Source organism: Mauremys reevesii, linkage group 18 (assembly GCF_016161935.1).
Source record: "Mauremys reevesii isolate NIE-2019 linkage group 18, ASM1616193v1, whole genome shotgun sequence".
NCBI classification, from domain to species: domain Eukaryota; kingdom Metazoa; phylum Chordata; order Testudines; family Geoemydidae; genus Mauremys; species Mauremys reevesii.
The window spans coordinates 31,389,946-31,411,877 of NC_052640.1; the positions used below are offsets into that span (position 1 = coordinate 31,389,946).

The 21,932-nt window shown below is 49.6% G+C and overlaps 1 protein-coding gene across 2 annotated transcripts in view; it reads right to left on the minus strand.

The window, feature by feature from the left end:
* The window catches only part of CASTOR1 (cytosolic arginine sensor for mTORC1 subunit 1), a 42,560-nt gene that overhangs the window by 8,447 nt on the left and 12,181 nt on the right, over window positions 1-21,932 (minus strand). For both annotated transcript variants that reach the window (XM_039505435.1, XM_039505437.1), the window contains exon 3: window positions 231-424. In XM_039505435.1, coding sequence (XP_039361369.1) covers window positions 231-424 — 194 coding nt within the window. The remainder of the gene's footprint in view (window positions 1-230; window positions 425-21,932) is intronic.

Below are 21,932 nucleotides of genomic sequence, written 5' to 3' on the forward strand. Positions count from 1 at the left end.
GCTGTTCTCAGAATGGCACCCAGTACCCTCTGAATCACATTCAGAATTGAAGAGGTGGATATGTTCATCAGACTGTTGCCATAGGAGAGCCTGCACCATTCACCTAATGAGGGTTTCTCTGTCACACTCCTTGTGTAGTTACTTGGGGCCAATTAGAGTCCTTCACCCACACCCCCGCTCGAAGGAGCCTGCTACAGGGGATGGCCATGGGGAGAAGGTGGGGGACTCACCAGGATGAAGTCTGTTTGGTAGGTAGACAGCATCAGCACTGAGACGTTGTGCTCGGCCAGTGGTGCGATGACGGACTTGGCAATCTTCGTCACTCCTATGGCCTGGGAGCTGGTGGAGGACCTGCCGTTGGACAAGACGTTGAGCACCAGCCAGGTGGAATCCACCACCTGCATGAACTCTGATGGGGGCAACTCTGAAATGCCAAGAGGCTGAGGTGAGACTCCAAGCAGAGATTCAGACTGCAGTATTAGAAACTGACATACCAGGCTACCTAATAACTAGGTCACCTAGCACCTATCCCTTCCCAGCCACAGCTCAGAGTGCTTTACCAAACAGTTAGAGGTTATCAGCCAGTATACAAATTGGGAAACTGAGGCACAAGCTCTCACTGAGCTGCTCAACATCATGCAGACAGAGGGAAATAAGCCAGTTGCACAGAACTGTTTCAGTACATTCAATGAATTCCCATTAGCTACGCTGACTATTTAAGACACTTCATTACATTATTTGTATTGCAGTAGCACACAGGAGCCCAGTCACGGACCAGGACATCATTGTGCGAGGTGATGTACAGACAGGACAGAAAGAGCTTGCACTTTGACTTCACAACCATTAAGTCAGTGGCTCTCAACCTTCCCAAACCACTGTAACTTTTAGGAGTCTGATTCGTCTTGCCTACCCCCAAGTTTCACCTCACTTGAAAACTTGCTTACAAAATCAGATCTAAAAATATAAAAGTGACACGGCACACTACTATTGAAAATTTGCTTCCTTTCTCATTTTTACCATATAACTATATGGTAAATCAAACAGAATATAAATATTGTACTTGCATTTCAGTGTCTATTATATAGAGCAGTATAAACAAGTCTTGTATTAAATTTAATTTGTACTGACTTCGCTGGTGCTTTTTACATAGCCTGTTGAGTTGATGTACCCCCTGGAGGACCTCTGTGTACCCCCCAGGGGTATGTGCATCCCTGGTGGAGAACCATTGGACTAGCTGTCCTACACCATTCCAGTTACAGTGCTCTCTGGCTAGCCATCCCACAGCTCCTGGCAGCGCTCCCAGAAATGGTGGTTCTGAAAGGCCACTTGGGATGCAGTGAACTCCTAGACCACAGGGCCGGAAGGGAGCATTGGGATCCAGTCTGACTGCCTGCCTAACACTGGCCAGAGACCTTTCCCTGAACTGGTTTGTTTGAACTACAGCATCTCTCAAACATCCAACTGAAAGAACTGCCAGCACTGAGAATTCACCACAACCTTTGGGAAGTTGTGCCACTGGTTAATTGCCCTCAAAAATTTGTACCTTATATCTAGCCAACATGTCCAGCTTCAGTCTCCGGCCAGTGGCTCATTATACCTTTGTTAGGCAGACAAGCCCTCGGTTGTCAAGTGTGTTCCCCATATAGGTACTTAGACTGATCAAGTTACCCCTTCATTGTAACAGATCGAGCTCCTTGAGTCTCTCACTATAAGGCGTGTTTTCCAGTCCTTCAATCAATCAATCATTCTCTCGGCTCGGCTCTTAACCCCCTGCAATTTATCACTGTCTGTCTTGAACTGTGGACACTGGAAGAAGATTCCGGCAGCAACTGCATCAGTGTCAAATGCAGAAGTAAAATAACCACCCTGCTCCTACTTTGTGTTCCCCTGTTTATGCATCCAAGGATTGTATTAGCCCTTTGTCACAGCATGACAGAGGGAGCTCATGTTCAGCTGACTGGCCCCCATGACTCCCAAGTCTTTCAGAGTCATTGCTTCTCAGGATCGAGTCCCCACATCCTGCAAGTACGGCCTGCATTCTTTGTTCCTAGGCGTATGACTTTACATTTGGTTGTATTAAAACACTGCTTGTGCCCAGCTTCCTGAGTGATCCAGACCTCTCTGTGTCAGTGACCAGTCTTCATTATTTACCACTCCCCAATCTCTGGGTCATCAGCACACTTTCAGCAGTGATTGTTTTCTACCAGGTCACTGATAAAAAGTGTTAAGTAGCCTAGGGCCAAGAACTGATTCTTGTGGCCCCCCACTGGAAACACACCCACTTGAAGAAAAGTCCACATTTACATTGAGACTTATCAGCTAGTTTTTAATCCATTTAATGTGGGCCATGTTAATGCTGTACGGTTCTAATTTCATAATCAAAAATCTTGTCTGCATCCACACTGGCACCAGAGGGATGCAGGCTGAACATACCGCAGAATGAGCTAGTTCTTAGCATGCATGTCCTCCAGTTGGAGCACACGGTCCCTTACAAGCATGCTATGGAGACCACCGTTCCTACAGCATTAGATTTCTCTAGGAAAGAGAAGGCCAGTGTGTCAGCAGTACAATTGTGAAAAGCTATCTAGTCTTTCAACTCCAAGTCCTGCACCCTAGGCCAATGGGCCGAGCTGCCCACGCCACCACCTAACCCCAGCCTTTGCAGAACTGCACTGTACAGCCTGGTTTATTCAGCCTAGATCTAAGAGAATCCAAGCCTGGCTCAACATGCAGTCCTGGGGAGGAAGGAGAGCTCTGTTCACAGCCAAGAGGCTCAGAGTCACTGCTTTCATCATCACCACTCCCATAACTGCACTGGTCATTGGGGAAAACCATCAACCAATTGTCTCCACCACTGAAGATTGTGCGTCAGTGCTTGAGTCTCTGCGAAGTCCATTTCTGTCCACTCTTATGTTGTCAATCCATCTCTTCTTCGGTCTACCTCTTCTTCTCTTCTCCTGTACTGTCCCTTGGAGGATGATCTTGGATAGGCCAGATCTTGTTACATGGACGTACCACTTCAGCTTGCACTTCTTCATGGTCAGGAGGTTTTCATATGACTCAGCGCATTGGGTGATGATGTTGTGGACCTCTTCATTAGTGACACGGTCGAAGTAGGAGATGCCCAGGATTTTACAGAAGTATCTCATCTCTATCTGTATTTTCTGTTCAAGTGCTGCTATAAGGGTCTATGTCTTGCACACATACAGAAAAATGGAGATAACCAATGTATGCAGCAGCGTCAGTCTGGATTCCAGGGAGATGTTCTTATTCCTCCAAATTGGCTTTAGCTTTGCCACTGCTGCTGTTTACACAGTTCTTGCCTGAATTTCAGCCTTGAATCCTTCATCAATGATGATTGCCCCCAGATACTTGAATTGTTTCACTGTCTCCAGCTCTTGTCCACTGACAGTGATATGGGAGCTCATCCCATCACATCTGTCTGTCATCAGTTTGGTTCTCTCTGCACTGGATTTCCATGCCCTATTATGCAGAGGTTTCATCCAATCGTTTCACAAGGTTGGCAAGTTGATCTTCGCTGCCTACCAGGCCATCAATGTCATCAGTGAACCGAAGATTTGAGATGGTTTGCCCCTCCCATGCTGACTGTGCATGTGAGATCTTCTAGGGCATCAGTCATTGTGCGCTTCAAGTAGAGATTGAACAGTGTGGGCGAAAGAAGGCAGCCTTGCCGGACTCAGTGGTGCGAAACCACTCTCCTATTGTGCCGCTGATGAGAACTGCACTGCTGGCCTTGGCATACAGTTGTTTAATGGTAAGAATAAGCTTATTACCAACACTGTACTTCATGGATGCCCAGAGAGCTTCGTGCCATGCTCTATCAAACACCTTCTTGAAGTCATAGAATATCAGGGTTGGAAGGGACCTCAGGAGGTCATCTAGTCCAACCCCCTGCTCAAAGCAGGACCAATCCCCAAATGGCCCCCTCTCGAGGACTGAACTCACAAACCCTGGGTTTAGCAGGCCAATGCTCAAACCACTGGGCTATCCCTCCCCAAAAGGAAGCCAGCATGTTTCTGCCTCTCAAAGACATGGGTGTCCTAGTGGTGTTGCAAGTACTTCTCACATAAAGCACGAAGGTTGAAAATCTGTTCTGTGGTACTTCTTCCAGCACAAAAGCCAGCCTGTTCGTCAGTGATGATATTCTCTGCTTGCGGATTCAATCTGTTCAATGACCATCAACATCACTTTGCTGGGATGGCTAATTAAGCTTACAGTCCATTAATTTTGACACAAATGCAGTTTGGTTTTCTTTGGCCGAGTGATGATTAGTGACTTTGTCCACATGGAGGGCCACTCACCCATCTACCAAATCTTGTTGCAAATCTTGGTAGGTACATCTACTACTATTTCTCCTCTGAATTTCATCAATTTGGCTAGAATGTTGTCAATACCTGTAGCCTTTCCATTCTTGAGTGATTTCACAGCTGTCTCCACTTCTTCACATAGTATTGGAAAGTCATCCTCCTCTGTTGAATCTGGGCTGGCAGACACTAGGATCTTCATTTGTCTGATGGCTGTATAGATCAGAGCAGTAGTTTGTCCACCTATTGATGATGTCCTGTTCTTCTGTAAGACTGCTCCCTTCTTTGTCTTGAATTGTGTTAGCTTTGGTCCATCTTTCCTTTGTCAGATCTTTAACAACCTGGAAGGCTTGTTTGCTATTTTTATTATTGATACACTCTTCAATTTTAGAACATTGTTTTTCAATCTATATCTCCTTGGCCACCTTCATTCCTTTCTTGATCTTTCTGTCAGTCACTCTGTATTTATCTGCTCCCTCAGTGCTGTTCTTGTCTCTCTTAAGTTCTCTTTTAATGTCACATTTGTAGTATTTCATTTGTGACCCACTGTTTTGTCGTCTTATGTTTCCCAAGGATGTTCATTGCTGCCTCAATCATTACAGCACAGTAATAGTTGGTCAGTGTTTCTACGTCTTCCTCTAGAGCAAGCAGCGGGGCAAATTTTCTGCTGATCATTGCTTGGAATGACACTGCAATGTTTCAGTCTCTGAGTCACTGCTAGTGCAAGGGAAAGTGCCATGAACTGGTTTCCCTTATGACAGGACAGCCAGGGTCTAGGACAGGGGGCAGGAAGACTCATTCACTGGTTTGAAGCCTCAACAAATAAAGGTTTGTCCAAGATGGTTCATGCTGCAAGGAGTGGGGTATCCAATGTGATCATGGATGCTGGGAGGCACAGAACAGCACCTGTCTCTCCAGCCTGGTCATCCCAGAAGCTTTGCAGGCCAAATGAAAGGTTCAATACCCTTTCTATGCAGGGGCAGCATAAAGCAAAGAGTGATGTTGTGTTGGGTGTGCGCTATAGACCACTGTATCAGAAGGATGAGGTAGACGAGGCTTTCTTCAGACAACTAACTGAAGTTTCCAGATCATAGGCCCTGATTTCAATAGTGGACTTCAATCACCCTGACAACTGCTGGGAAAGCAATACAGCAACGCACAGACAATCCAGGAAGTTTGTGAAGAGTGTTGGGGACAACTTCCTGGTACAAGTGCTGGAGGAATTGACTAGGGGCCGTGCTCCTCTTGACCTGCTGCTTACAGACAGGAAGAATTGGTAGGGGAGTGTAGCAGGGTGAACCCCTGCTCCTTCCCTGAAGGGGTTAAAAACAGCCCTGGGAAGGGGCCGAGGCTCAAGAAAACAGCCTTTAGGCTGGGCTGATTGGGGAAGTGGCTGCAGCTGGGGCCATGCCCCAAACTGAGCCCCAGGGCCTTATAAGAAGGCCAGGGAAGCCAGAAGCCCGGACAGTCTTCCTCTGCCTGAAGAGGGAGAAGGGCCTGGCTGCAGGGAGCTAGAGACTGGGTACCTGAGTGAAGCAGGGCTGGGGACAGGCTGAGGAGCTGGGGAGCTCCTGCCTGGAAAGCCCCAGGCTGCGGCCTAGCTATAGGCCAAGAGGTACTGCGGGTTGCAAGGGGCAACCCAGGGGTAGGCCAAGGCAGCAGGTCCAAACCCCTTTGCCAGTGATGAGTAGGCTGATACTGCAGTCTGCCCCAGGGTGTGGGGCTAGACAATGACTGGCAGTGGCCGATACTGAGGCAAAGTGGGGATAGTGGGGGGGGGTTGGTTCCCCTGGGAGGGGGAAACCCAGTTAAAGGGGCACCAGGGTCCTGGGAGGGACACGGGGGCCAGTAATGGACAGGTGGATCACCAGCCTGCAGAGGGCGCGCCAGTGCTGGACGAGCTAATTCCCCAGAGTCACCAGCAGGAGGTGCTGCAGGGGTGAGTCCCAACCTGTTTACAGGGAGGTAGAAGTGGGTGGCAACCTGGGCAGCAGTGACCATGAGATGGTTGAGATCAGGATCCTGATAAAAGGAGAGTAGCAAAATACGGGCCCTGGACTTCAGAAAAGCAGACTTAGATTCCCTTAAGGAACTGATGGGCAGGATCCCCTGGGAGGCTAATATGAGGGGTCAAGGAGTCCAGGAGAGCTGGTGTATTTTAAAGAACCCTTATTGAGGGCACAGGAACAAACCATCCTGATGTGCAGAAAGAATAGCAAATATGGCAGGCGACCAGGTTGGCTCAACAGTGAAATCTTCAGTGAGCTTAAACACAAAAAGGAAGCTTACAAGAAGTGGAAATTTGGATAGATGACTAGGGAGGAGTATAAAAATATTGCTGGAGCATTCAGGGGTGTAATCAGGAAGACCAAGGCACAATTGGAGTTGCAGCTAGCAAGGCATGTGAAGGGTAACAAGAAGGGTTTCTACAGGTATGTTAGCAATAAGGTGGTGGTCAGGGAAAGTGTGGGACCCTTACTGAATGGTGGAGGCAGTGAAAGATAACGTGGAAAAAGCTGAAGTACTCAATGCTTTTTTTGCCTCAGTCTTCACAGACAAAGTCAGCTCCCAAACTGCTGCACTGGGCAGCACAGTATGGGGAAGAGGTGAGCAGCCCTCAGCAGTGAAAGAACAGGTTAAGGACTATTTAGAAAAGCTGGACATGCACAAGTCCATGGATGCTGCTCTAATGCATCCAAGGGTGCTGAGGGAGTTGGCTGATGTGATTGCAGACCCATTGGCCTTTATCTTTGAAAATTTGTGGCCATCCACGGAGGTCCTGGATGATTGGAAAAAGGCAAATACAGTGCCCATATTTAAAAAAAGAACCACCACCAACCCAGGGAACTACAGACCGGTCAGCCCCACTTCAGTCCCCAGCAAAATCATGGAGCAAGTTGTGATGCTGTACCCCATAATGCTTTATAGGAATATGACATAACTGGAATATGTTTTGTGCTGCCTGTGCCATGTAACATCTCTGTAAAGGTTATGGTCTACTATATCCATCCTATTTGTACACACATCATTTTGTACTTGAGGTTAAGAGTATTGGCTGTATACTTGCTTGATTGCTAAATAAGCTTTGTGAGGCATTTGGTCAGCTTCTTTAGGAAGGAATTTGCAAGGTTAAGTACCCGATCAGGAAGCACTTGGGGAACAATGCATCTTGGAATGCTCCAATCCACTTAAGAAGTCTTCCTGGAGACATACAAGATACCATGTGGACAATGGCTTCTGCCTGCAAAGACTGAGTCATGCATGAACATGTGATTTGCCCAGGTGACTCCAGAACTCCATCTTGGAGCTGGACTTTGCATAGGAGTGAGTCTCCACTCACAACAGAGTCTATTTAAACCCCTGGGAGACCCCTCCATTTGGTCTTCAGTTGGCTAAAGAGAGCATCTCCACCCCCCAAGATACTTGGAAGAAACTGGAACCAAGGGCAGTGACTGCAAGGGGTGTGAGTGATTGCTGGACCCAGGCTAAAAGGAGATTAGTCTGTAAAAGGGAGCATTCTGGAACTGGTGAGGATCTTATCTGTATTCAGGTTTGATTAGACATAGATTTGCGTGTTTTACTTTGTTCTGTCTGTTACTACTTGGAACCACTTAAATCCTACTTTCTGTATTTAATAAAATGATTTTACTTATTAGTTAACTCAGAGTGTGTATTAATACCTGGGGGAGCAAACAACTGTGCATCTCTGTTATAGAGGGTGAACAATTTATGTGTTTACCCTGTATAAGCTCTATGCAGGGTAAAACGGATTTATTTGGGTTTAGACCCCATTGGGAGTTGGGCATCTGAGTGTTAAAGACAGGAACACTTCTGTGAGCTGCTTTCAGATAAGCCTGCAGCTTTGGGGTAAGTAATTCAGACCCTGGGTCTGTGTTGGAGCCGACGGGTGTGTCTGGCTCAGCAAGACAGGATGCCGAGGTCCCGAGCTGGCAGGGAAAGCAGGGGTAGTAGTAGTCTTAGCACATCAGGTGGCAGCTCCCAAGAGGGCTTCTGTGATCCAACCCATCACAGGCCCTCAAGGAATCCATTTTGAAGCACTTGGAGGAGAGGAAGGTGATCAAGAACAGTCAACATGGATTCACCAAGGGCAAGTCATGCCTGACCAACCTGATTGCTTCCTATGATTAGATAACTGGCTCTGTGGATATTGGGAAAGCAGTGGATGTGATGTATCTTGACTTTAGTGAAGCTTTTGATACGGTCTCCCACAGTATTCTTGCCAGCAAGTTAAAGAAGTATGGATTGGATGAATGGATTATAAGGTGGACAGAAAGCTGGCTAGATTGCCGGGCTCAAAGGGTAGCGATCAATGGCTCAATGTCTAGCTGGCAGCCAGTATCAAGTGGAGTGCCCCAGGGGTCAGTCCTGAGGCCAATTTTATTCAACATCTTTATTAATGATCTGGATGATAGGATGAATTGCACCCTCAGCAAGTTTGCAAATGACACAAAGTTGGAGGGAAGAGGTAGATACGCTGGAGGGTAGGAATAGGGTCCAGAGTGACCTAAACAAACTGGAGGATTGGGCCAAAAGAAATCTGATGAGGTTCAACAAGGACAAGTGCAGAGTCCTGCACTTAGGACAGAAGAATCCCATGCACTGCTAAAGGCTGGGGACCGACTGGCTAAGCATCAGTTCTGCAGAAAAGGACCTAGGGGTTACAGTGGACGGGAAGCTGGATATGAGTCAGCAGTGCGCCTTTGTTGCCAAGAAGGCCAACGGCATATTGGGCTGTATTGGTAAGAGCATTGCCAGCAGATCGAGGGAAGCAATTATTCCCCTCTATTCGGCACTGGTCAGGCCACACCTGGAGTACTGTGTCCAGTTTTGGTCCCCCTACTACAGAAGGGATGTGGACAAACTGGAGATTTTCCAGCAGAGGGCAACTAAAATTATTAGGGGGCTGGGGCACATGATTTACGAGGAGAAGCAGAGGGAACTGGGGTTATTTAGTCTGCAGAAGAGAAGAGTGGGGGGGGGGGGGGATTTGATAGCAGCCTTCAACTACCTGAAGGAGGGTTCCAAAGAGGATGGAGCTAGGCTATTGTCAGTGGTGGCAGATGACAGAACAAGGAGTAATGGTCTCAAGTTGCAGTGGGGAAGGTCTAGGTTGGATATTAGCAAACACTATTTCACTAGGAGAAACATGGTGAAACATGGTGACCATGCCTCCACGTGGCAAACGAGCCCCAGCATGGAGCAATGGCGAGCTGATGGACCTCATCAGTGTTTGGGGGGAGGAATCTGTGCAGGCACAGCTGTGCTCTAGCCATAAGAATTATACCACCTTTGCCCAGGTATCAAGAGCCATGCTGGAAAGAGGCCATGAGCGTGACACGCTGCAGTGCAGGATTAAAGTAAAGGAGCTGCGGAGTGCCTATTGCAAAGCACGTGAGGGAAACCGCAGATCCGGCGCTGCCCCCACGACCTGCCGGTTTTACAAGGAGCTGTATGCGATTTATGGGGGTGACCCCTCTGTAAATCCAAGGACCACGATGGACAGTTCAGAGCCGGTAGAGGAGAGGGAGATCCAAACAGACAGTGAGGCTACTGTGGTGGGGGGAGACACCCCGGAGTCCCAGGAGGCATGCAGTCAGGAGCTCTTCTCAAGCCAGGAGGAAGCTAGCCAGTTGCAGCAGCTGGAACTTGGTGCAGAAGAATCACAGGAGCAGCTTTTATTGCAATGCAAAGGTTTTGGGAGAGGAGGGGGTGGTATGGCTGCATGCCTAGACGTGGAATATCCCATTGATGTGGTCTATCACGTCGCGGTAATCTGCCTCTGTAATCTCTTCAAAAGTTTCTGCAAGAGCATAGGCAATTCACTTGAGCAAGTTTAAAGGGAGAGCCAGTGTGGTCCCTGTCCCAGTCAGGCTAATGTGTCTGCGCCACTGTTCCAGGAGGGGTGCGGGGGGGGACCATGGCTGCACACAGGCAATCTGCATAGGGGCCAGGGCGGAATCCGCATTGTTGACGGAGACCATCCCTTGCTTCCCAGGTAACCCGCAGCAGGGAGTTATCGTCAAGTATTAACTCCTGTGTGACATGGAGGGAGGCACAGTGTTTCAATGCAGGTCCCAACAGCAGCTTCCTGCCTTTCCCAAAGCCCACAAACAGCAGTGCACCCATGAAGCAAGAAGCCCCCTGCGCAGGCAAACCGCGGCAGGAACATGTCTCCCAGGTTTTATTGACTTCTACTCTACTGCCTTACCCTCACTTACCATTTCTGGGAGGCTGTGAATTCTCTAGCTGTGTTTGAAATGTCTGAGGAATGCTACAGTGTGAGACTGGAAACTAACTTCAGATTATACACAATGCAGGCTCTCTTAAAATGTATCATTTGCTGTATTTTTATAGTGTCCTTGACTAGTCCTGGTATCAGTGACTGAAAGAAAACTTCAGAACCTTAGAAGGAAGCCTAAGAAAAGCAAGAAAGACTTGGTGAAGGCAGTTATGAACCAGTGTGCAACAGAGAATAAAACTGCGCAGGAATGGAGAGAAAAAAAATGCAGCACTGAAAGGAAACAGAAAGCAGGAGAAAGTCATTGATGCTGAAGAAAACCACGAGGCAGCTTATAAACCACATGGCGCGTCAAACAGACTATATGCAGTCACTGGTAGCCATGCAAGCAGAGCATTACCGTGCCAAACCCCCACCCTCCCAAACCGCTTTCCCCTATGCACCAGTGTCAGCTCCAAGTCCCGTTCCCCAGCATCCAGGTTCTTACCTACACCATCACCAGCTGCCCCCGACACCTGTACGGTCACCTATGAGCCCAGAGAACTACGACCCTTACCCTCTGCACTCAACCCCTATCACCATGCAACAGTACAATCCTGAGGGGCACAACAGCACTCCTGGCAGTACATATGCAAACCTATGAATGTACAGTTCAACAACCAACCCCCCTGCCTGTTTACTACCTTTTTTTTAATAAATGATTTTTGATTATGAAACAGTTATTATTGCATAAAGTGAAAGAGATAAACCCCAAGGAAAACACAGGTAACAAACAGCAAGGAAAACACAGGCACTTAAAAGCACTGTAACCAGTGCACGTCACTCCTGGTCAAGGCAAAACACATTACTATTGGCTTTCAGCCTCAAATTCCTCCCTCAAGGCATCCCTAATCCTTGTTGCCCTGTGGTGGGCGTCTCTAGTAGCCCTGCTGTCTGGCTGTGCAAATTCAGCCTCCAGGACTTGCACCTCGTTGGTCCATGCCTTGGTCCATGTTTCACCCTTCCCTTCACAAATATTATGGAGGGTACAGCACGCGGATATAACCGCAGGGATGCTGCTTTCCCCCAAGTCTAGCTTCCCATAAAGCGCCCACCAGCGCCCCTTTAAACGGCCGAAAGCACACTCCACAGTCACTCGGCACCGGCTCAGCCTGTAGTTGAAACAGTCCTGGCTCCTGTCCAGCTTCCCCTGTATAGGGTTTCATGAGCCAAGGCATTAATGGGTAAGCGGGGTCTCCAAGGATCACAATGGGCATTTCAACGTCCCCTACTGTGATCTTTCGGTCTGGGAAAAAATGTCCCTTCCTGCATCTTCCTGAACAGGCCACTGTTCCGAAAGATGCGTGCATCATGCACTTTTCCAGGCCAGCCTGTGTAAATGTCAATGAAATGCCCACGGTGATCCACAAGCGCCTGGAGAACCATAGAGAAATACCCCTTGCGATTAATGTACTCGTAGGCTAGGTGGGGTGGTGCCAGAATAGGAATATGCGTCCCATCTATTGCCCCTCCACAGTTAGGGAAACCCATTTCTACAAAGCCATCCACAATGTCCTGCACGTTCCCCACAGTCACGGTTCTCCTTAGCAGGATGCGATTAATGGCCCTGCAAACTTGCATCAAAACGATTCCCACGGTCGACTTTCCCACTCCAAACTGGTTCCCGACCGATCGGTAGCTGTCTGGAGTTGCCAGCTTCCAGAATGCAATAGCCACACGCTTCTCCACTGTCAGGGCAGCTCTCAATCTTGTGTCCTTGAGCCACAGGGTGGGGGCGAGCTCAGCACACAGTCCCATGAAAGTGGCTTTTCTCATACGAAAGTTCTGCAGCCACTGCTAGTCATCCCAGACTTCCATGACGATGTGATCCCACCACTCACCGCTTGTTTCACGAGCCCAAAAGCGGTGTTCCACGGTGCTGAGCATTTCCGTTACCGCCACAAGCAATTTCATGTCACCTGCATTAGGCAAATCCATATCATCGGACTCCTCACAGTCACTTTGGAGCTGAAGGAATAGCTCAACTGCCAAACGTGATGTGCTGGCGACAGTCATCAGCAAAGTCCTCAGCAGCTCAGGCTCCATTTCACACAGAAAGCGTGCTGCACTCACAATGGCAAGAAACGTGGACGGGGAAACTGTGACTGCTGGGAAGTGAAGCGATGCACCACGGGGCGTTGGAACAAGAAGCAGAATGACCCACACACTTCCTTCCCCTTCCCACAATACTCAGCGCCAAAACAGGACGAGGTGCTCTGTGGGATAGCTGCCCACAATGCACCTCTCAGTACAGCGCTGCAAATGTGGCCACACTGCAGCGCTGGCCCTGCACAGCTGGACGACCAGCGCTGCAACTCGCCAGTGTAGCCATACCCTTAGAGGCTTTTAAGGTCAGGCTTGACAAAGGCCTGGCTGGGATGATTTAGTTGGAGTTGGTCCTGCTTTGAGCAGGGGATTGGACTAGTTGACCTCCTGAGGTCTCTTCCAACCCTAATCTTCTCTGATGGGGCTCATCTCCTAGCAGGGTGTTGCTAGAAAAGAATGGCAGCTGATCAAAGGAGAAGGCGGGAGTGTACACAAGGCTACCAGGATCAGTGGAGGAAAGGTGCTAGGAGAAGGGTAACAGCCCCTGCCAGCTAGCACTGCCTCCCAGCCTCAGAGCGCCACTCATGCAGTAGCCTGGCAGCCTGCTTCGTAGGAGACAGCAAGGCCAAGGCAGTGCTAGGAGACTCTGCATTTGCACCACAGCCTGAAAGCCTCACCTATTCACAAACAGATTAGTCCATATCAAGGATCCCTTCGGGTACATCTACACTGTAATAAGAGATCCGCAGCACGGCTGCAGCTGCCCAGGCTCACAGAGCTACGGAACTGCAGTGTAGATGTGTGGACTTGGGCTGGAGCCCAGATTCTGAGACCCTGTGAGGGGGAAGATCACAGAGCCCAGGCTCCAGCAGGAACGTGAATGTCTACCCTGCTGGGTTTAGCCCACGGCCCAGCCTGAGCCACCTGACCCGTGCTCCGAGACCCACTGCCAAGGGTTTATCATTGCCACAGCGACATTACTGCGGGTCGGTCTGCACAGCCCTCCGAACCAGGCCAGGGACTGTTCCGTATCTACACAGGCTGTTCGACGCTGCCCCACAGCCATGGTACCGTGTGAACAGGCCTGTGCTAAGCAGCCAGTCAAGTGTCCCTTGAGAAGGGCCAGGACAGGAGCCATCAGCACACAGGAGAGAGAACCAGGCAGCTCAGCACTCTCCCCTCAGAGCAGGCCTGGCTCCCAGGCCCATGAGCCAACAAAAGCAAACCCTGCACAGCACTAGCTACAACAGAGTTAACCCCAGCCAGCTCCATGGCTCTAGGCTCTAGAGACACCTGCCCCTCGGCCCCTCCAGCAGGAGGGACCCTGCCATCCAAGAGCCCGCATTAGCAGGAGGTGCCAAGTCTGCTCCCCACACCCTGCCACCTTTCCTGCCTCAGGATGCTCCCTGGGGCTGGCGTTCCTACCCGTGCGCTTCCTGCCCGGCTACAGCATTTCCACCAGGAAGCCAGGCCCTGCAGTCCGGCTGTGCAAAGCCTGGGTCCAAGACAGCTGAAGTGGGGGATGTGAAAGCAAGACAGCCTTGGAGCCAGTCAAGAGTAGGGGGCGTGGCAGAAGCCATGAGGCTGATGTAACAAGTACAGAGACCCAACTGCAGCTGCTGCCTGGGTAACATATGAACCTTCCTCCCAGCAGCTAGTAACATCCCACTTACGCAGTCGTTCCTTGTGCCAAGCCTCTCCAGCTGCAAGCACTGTGCAAGCAGGCCAGGACCTCTCTCAAGGAACCAATGTAGGCAACAGCTGCCTTGGATGGGGACTTACTGTTTCCACACTGCAGTGTAACACATGCCAACTGGTGACAGAGCTTGCTAGTTCCAGGACAGAGCCCTGTCCCTTTGCTGGTGCATAGCTCTCTTGTGCAGGGAGAGCTAACACAGGAACAATCTCCATGGTGCCAAAAGAATGTCCCACTTAGCTTGTAATCAGTGCTGTACGTTTATGCAGTACCTGAAAGGCAAACACCATATAGACAGAGGCAGGCTGGAGAGGTGGGGCTGCAGTCAATATCAAGGGAGAGATGGTTCACTGACTCAGATGGTACTAGGGGACCCAGCTTGAGACAGGTCAAGGAAGGTATGCACCGATCCACATTGGGATGGGACCCAGTTCCAGGCCACAGCAGGGATCGGGATTGGGTTGGGTGAAGTTATGCCAGGAGCCAGATGACAAGGTTCTGCTCAGATCTTAGGCTGAAGGAGTGGGTTTGGATATGTCTTTTCAAATCCCGTGCCGCATTTGTTTTATCTCACATCTAGCTTCCATCCAGCCTGCTTGCAATCCCCAGCATGCCCAGCTCCGACATCAGAAACCAGAAGAGCTGTTATTTGCATGGCCTTATGCATACTGTGGTTTTTCCACTGGTGTCAATTTTCAAGTCTCTCACCATTACTGCAGCAGAGCCCTATTGTAAAGGCATAAGCTCAGGTTAACACCCACTAGCAGTTCTCATCATGATGCATGATCACTACACAGAAAGCTTCCTGACTTGGACAGGCAAAGCAGAACAGCCAAAGGCAGCCAGCTAGAGTGAATTCAGACAGGCAGCTTAGTGCGAAGGCAGGACAGGTGGTTAAGGCACTGTCTGTAGCTGGCCCTTCAAGCTGTGCACTCCTCCTGCTCTGCAAAAGAAAGGGGAAAAATCCTCTCTCCCATGAAAACAAAGGGACTGACAGTATTTCAGGCCAGAATTACAATAGTAACAGCCGCGATTTCAGCAATTGGTGTTACTACACCCTGACTTGCCCTTGCCTGCACATCTGCTTCGCACTGCACCAGGTGCTGGATCAGAGCTATTCCCTAGTGCAGGTAAGGCTTTACGGCTCCAAAAATCAGCATGAGTGGGGCAGGAGCCAAAAACGGAAGGGCCTCTCATGCACCGGTCCCCAGGTACCTCAGGAGCTAATGGACAATTCAGAGCCAGTGGGACCAAAGCCAGAGCCCTCTGTATTTACAGGCTATAAACTCCTTGACGAACACTGAAGTGTCAGGTCCTTTCCCAGAAGTCAAAGCAATTTAATTTCAACCCTTCTGATTGGAAGGGCAGATGAGGAAAGAAAGAATCATTAAGTGAATTGCTCAAGGCCACAGCAAGTTGCTGGCAGCACTGGGAGTAGAATCTAGCACCCACCCCTCCTAGTCCTGTGCTCTCACCACTAGAGGACACTCCCCCACAGATGAAAAGCTTTCTTAATTCAGCCAAAAGACTTGTCTGTATTAGGATTTTAGCCCTCGGTGTAGCTGTCCCTTAGCACAGACACAGCATTAGGATAAGCTGCACCAGGTGCAGGTCATGGCTTATACTGGCTTGTCTAGACTGAGCGCTGTATGAAGTGCCAGCGCTGGGAGCTATTCCCCTTGGGGAGGTGGGGTTTGCATAGTGCTCTCCCAGCACTATGCCGTGACTACACAGCCACGTTACAGCGCTGCCGCAGACAGCACGTTAACATTGCTAGCGAAGACCTGCCCTTACACTGGTGCAGCTTCACCAGGTCTGAAAACCCCAGTGTAGAAAAGGCCAGAGTGATAGCTCACATTGGCATTTGTAATTACAGTCTAAAGCCCCCGTTACATTGAAACGGGATAGATTTCATGTGCTGCTATCTGAATAACCATCACACATAAGCCTGAACAGTTGGGGCTCTGGGCGCTTGAGATCCAATTACACATCAAAAGAAGAGGCTCACTCTGTGGAACCCACATCAGGGGCTCTGCTAATAAAATGCATCTCAAAGCAAAGAACAATTGCAACCTCAACCAACTGGAGCTATGCCCCAGGCTGTCACTAACTCCAGCTTGTTTATCCAGGCTCTGGAGAGAGCAGAGCTTTGTTAAAAATCTAGGAGGAAGACACAGGAAGATGCGTCACATGGGTACAGTGCCCCATATAGATCATCTTATTCTGGTATCAGAATGGCTTTTGGTTTAGCTTAAGCCTTTTTCTACGCTAAACCAAAACACATCTCTTATTCCAGAGCAAGAGCATCTACATGGGGGGGGGGGGGGAGGGGTTATACAGGTAGAGCTCACTTTAAACATACATTTTGGCTTATGGTGAAAAAAATCTCCCCTGTAGACAAGGCAGTTCAAACACTGGCTGCAGCATTCCCTTTCACCGCCAACTTGTGTGGAAGTCTGCATCTTTGAAGTTGCATTTAGTACAGTAGAATCTCAGAGTTACAAACCCCTTGGGAATGGAGGTTATTCGTAACTCTGAACAAAACGTCATGGTTCTTTCAAAAAAGTTTACAACTGAACATTGACTTAATACAGATTTGAAACTTTACTGGGCAGAAGAAAAATGTTGCTTTTAACCATCTTAAATTAAATGTTTGTACTTGTTTCATTTCTTTACCTTGTCAAATCTTTTTAAACTTTCCCTCTTCAGTAGTTTACATGTAACAGTACTGCACTGTATTGGATCTTTGGTCTCTGCTGCTGCCGGATTGTGCACTTCTGGTTCCCAATGAGGAGTGTAGTTGACTGGTTAGTTTGAAACTCTGAGGTGCTACTGCATATGTAGTAGCTATTAGTGCTTTGGTGCCTTAGTTACCACCCCACACTCATCATGTGACATTTAAGGTACTGGACGGGTAGAAGAGGTACAAATTACACCTAAAGCAACTATGGGAAACAAGTGATTTTTAGATGGTTCAACTACCCGAGACAAGACACTCCATGAGCTGATAAAATACTCAAGTTTCCTAGCAGACAAAAGCCCTATTGCCCCAGCTAGCAGGGATATTGCTTTGTTTGGCACTGAGCCCTTCAGCTCCCTGTATCTAGAACTAACGAACTTTTGCCATGGCTGTGTGTCCACACTAGACTTTATGCCAAAGATTCCCCACCAGTTGAGTCCCAGCAGCAGCAGCAGCAATGACAGAAGTTGGACCAACATTTGAGCCATCTACATCTGCTCACCACATGAGGTCCTGATGCCACCAATCCACATCAGCGCTCCCACTGGTGAGACCTTCGTGGCACTGGAATGGTGGTAGCAACAGTGGGAATTTCAAGTTAAAGCGACTAGTGCAACAAAGCAAAGGATCTCAAGGGATCTTCAGAGCATCAGGGAGTTTATCACAGGTTTTGTCAACAGTGAAAGCTCTCATTAAGGTTGGTCTTAAGCAGCATTCTCAGAAACAACCATGAAAAGGACACACAGGAGTTAAGATTCCAACAGTAGCGCAAACTCCCCTAGGCTGCACAGAGGGCTTTGCTTCACAGCGATAGAGTTAAGAAAAATAGGAACAGACCAAGAATATGCAGCAGTACCCAATTTTCAGGAGGTGCTAAGCATCCTCTTCTCCCATTGGATGGAATAAGGCAAGTAGCTTCCTCTGTGCTTCAGTCTCTCCTAACAGTAAAATTGGGTCCATAATGGTACTGACCCTGCTTGTAAAAGGCTTTGAAGTCTACAGGTGAAAGGCATCAGGAGAGCTAATTATTAATTATTGTGCACCTCTAAAAACCATCAGGCCATGTATGTGCAACTCAACTGAGATAATGCTGAAGAAAGCTTAGCTAGGAATTAGAGAGGAGACGAAACTTGGTTGTGCCTTCAGACTGAGTTACTTCTTGGTTTGCCCTTCCCCTTACTCAGGGACCCACTTCAGAATGGCAGGGCCAGCTCAAGCAAGTGGAAGGCTCTCCACAAAGGCATCTGAATACCTCTCTTATCTTCCCTTCCGCCTGCCCACCTGCTTTAAGAACCAAGATTTAAGCTGATCCCTCTCCCCATGCCTGTTCCAAACTGCTCTGCTATGCTCACTGCATCAGTCCCACAGGGATAGAGTTTCAACAAGGACAAATGCGGAGTCCTGCACTTCGGACGGAAGGATCCCATGCACTGCTACAGACTAGGGACCGAATGGCTGGGCAGCAGTTCTGCAGAAAAGGACCTAGGGGTTACAGTGGACGAGAAGCTGGATATGAGTCAGTGTGCCCTTGTTGCCAAGAAGGCAAACGGCATTTTGGGTTGTATAAGTAGGGGCATTTCCAGCAGATCGAGGGATGTGATCATTCCCCTCTATTCGACATTGGTGAGGCCTCATCTGGAGTATTGTGTCCAGTTTTGGGCCCCACACTACAAGGATGTGGAAAAATTGGAAAGAGTCCAGCGGAGGGCAACAAAAATGATTAGGGGGCTGGAGCACATGACTTATGAGGAGAGGCTGAGGGAAATGGGATTGTTTAGTCTGCAGAAGAGAAGAATGAGGGGGGATTTGATAGCTGCTTTCAACTACCTGAAAGGGGGTTCCAAAGAGGATGGATCTAGACTGTTCTCAGTGGTAGCAGCTGACAGAACAAGGAGCAATGGTCTCAAGTTGCAGTGGGGGAGGTTTAGGTTGGATATTAGGAAACACTATTTCACTAGGAGGGTGGTGAAGCACTGGAATGGGTTACCTAGGGAGGTGGTGGAATCTCCTTCCTTAGAGGTTTTTAAGGCCCGGCTTGACAAAGCCCTGGCTGGGATGATTTAGTTGGGTTTGGTCCTGCTTTGAGCAGTGGGTTGGACTAGATACCTCCTGAGGTCCCTTCCAACCCTGATTCTGTGATTGAAAACCAGGAGGAGGAGTAACCTGCCAAATACTCCTGAAGTGGGGATGGGGTCAAGTGAGCACCAGAGCTAGTCCGCATGTCACAGCATTCCACACCATGTAGCACGAGTACAAATGACAACAGCAGAGCAGCCTCTGTGGGCTTGTCCCCCTTCCTTCCACTCCCATGACACAGCCCATTAAAACTGCAGCAGAAGCTGCTCTGGGACTTGATGTTGGGGAGGATGGGCCTAGGGAACATGGAGAGGAGCTCAGCCACCCCACAGGACTGCAGCTTTGCAGCCTCTTGGAAGGTGCTTATTTGCCTTCGAGCTACAGAGCTAGTGCTGGATAAGGGAACCACCCCAAATCGCAATGGGGTGGAACAGCTGAGCTGAATGAAGAGGTTGATGAGAACCCAGGCCTGTGACCTGCATTTAACACATGTCCTCCAACCCCAAATAGCAGGCTCAATAGGTGGGCAACAACCCAGAATTGGCTGACCAGTACTCAACAGTAATGTATCACTCTTTAGATCCTTCTGCATATCCTTTTATCCAGTTGAAAGGCACCATTTTCCCTGAGTGCAGACAAAGGGCCTGTCTCCACTGGAGTCATTAGTATAAGTTAGGGCTAGTCTACACTGGCAACACTAAAGCGCTGCCCCGGCAGCGCTTTAATGTGCCCTGTCTGGTTGCAGCGCCTCCACGAGGGGTGCAGCTCCCAGTGCCGGTGCATTGTCTACCCCGGTGCTTTACAGCGCTGAAACTTGCTGCGCTCAGGGGGGTGGTTTTTCACACCTGAGTGAGAAAGTTGCAGCGCTGTAACTTGCCAGTGTAGACAAGCCCTAGAGCTGCATGCCCTTGCTAGTCAATACCCTCTCCCCTTGCTGTTGCTCTCTCTCCTCCCCACTACAGTTTATTTGCTTCCATCACTTCTCCTTGCCCTTCCTTGTCTTTCTCCACACTCCCTGGCCGGGCTGCTGCAGCTGGAGAAGCTCATTATGCAGACCATCCGTAAGATTTCCCATGAGTGCGGAAGTGGCAACAGAACCGGGCTCAGACTTTTGGAGAGGAAAGCAAGAATCTCATCATAACATTGCAAGCTGGACTGTGTCTAGCCCCATCCCTCTCCCACAAACACCCCCATCAAAACCTGATCCTAGACGGGTCTTTGTTGCACCCACTCCAGCCACCCTGGGGCACCGTGTCCCACCAATAAAGCTCTTGAAGCTGTGCAGTCCCATAGCACAGGCAGAATCTGAAGTGCAGTAATCATGGGCTCGCACGCCTGAGAGAGTGGAGCCAGGGCAGCCATGTCAGCCATTCCCCTGGCAGTCACCAGCATGAGACGCTGGCAGGCACAAGAGAGGACTTAGGCAGGCCTGGGTTAGAGCAGTAAGGGTGCAGTCACCCCCATAGTAATCTCAGGCACATCTCGGAGAGAGGGACCGCTCCTGCATTTAGCACCCCTCCTCCTTCTCCTGCTCCCCAGAGATCAGGCACATCATACTCCCACAGTGGTGGGGAGTAAGTAGCCCTCCCCCTCAGGAAGAGGGGGATGTAATGAATGGAGGGTTTCTTCAATCAGCTCTGAGCATTCAGCCAAGCCCACCTGGATGGGATCCAGGAGCTAATTACACAAAAGCTGCCTTTGCGGGCATCAGCCAGGCATCCTCGTTGCTTCCTTCCTGCCCCCTCTGCGCTGAACCCCTGCCCCTTCCCAAGGAGCAAAGAGATCCTGGTTGTGATTCTCTGCCAGCTAGGTTCTGGGAATCTCTGCTGTGCATCTAGGGCTCCAGCTAACTGGTCTCTGCATCATCTGACATGAGGCAACGCCGTCTAATTGCAAAATCTGCTTCTCAAGAGGCTGAGGGCTGCCAAAGCCAAGTAGCTGCAAGTTACTTTGGTAGGTACCTGGTGACATCTCCCCTGCTTCCAAAGCAGCATTCCAGATGCAGGCCCCACATTACACAACTCTCCTCCCTGACACCCGGAGGCTTGAGTGACAACAGGATTCCCTGTAAAGACTGAAAACGCAGCTCCCACGTAGATGGGAACCTGACCACGAAATTATTCTGCTACAGCCTGGATCTCACCTGCCCATGGTTAACAAGGCTCCTCCATCAGAGCCAAAGGCCAACTACAAGCCTTCACTAGGGGGAACAGAACTGCTGAGCCAGTGGTGAGCTGCAGACGGTTCGCAGGAACCAGTTGCTAAATTTAGAAGCTGGTTTAGAACCGGTTGTTAGGGTTACCATACAGCCAGCAGCCGCCACTGCTGCTGGGAGACAAGACACCTCGCTCTGTGCGGCTAGAGCGTCCTTTGCCCGAGCTCTACCTTGCCCCGGTTTGCCCCGCAGCCCCGTCACCCCCGGATTCCTCCCTTCCCCCGATTGCTTCCCTCCAAGTCTCATCTTACCTGGGGCTCCGGCAGGCAAACCGGGGGAAAGTAGCGCTGGGGCAAAGGACACTCAAGCTGCACAGAGCGAGGTGTCTTGGAATCAGACTGCAGCTGGCAGCCTGCTGAGCCCAAGGTAAGACGGGGAGGGGAAGAATCAGAGAGTGCCTGGGCTGGGAGGGGGGAGGGGAGAAGAGGCAGTGAGTTCCCTGTCTGCATGTTCTAAATAATAGCAGCTGTTCCCCTAGCAAAATCCTCTCCTCTACATTTCCTTTCTATTTTTGCCTCATTTTCTCCAGTCTATAG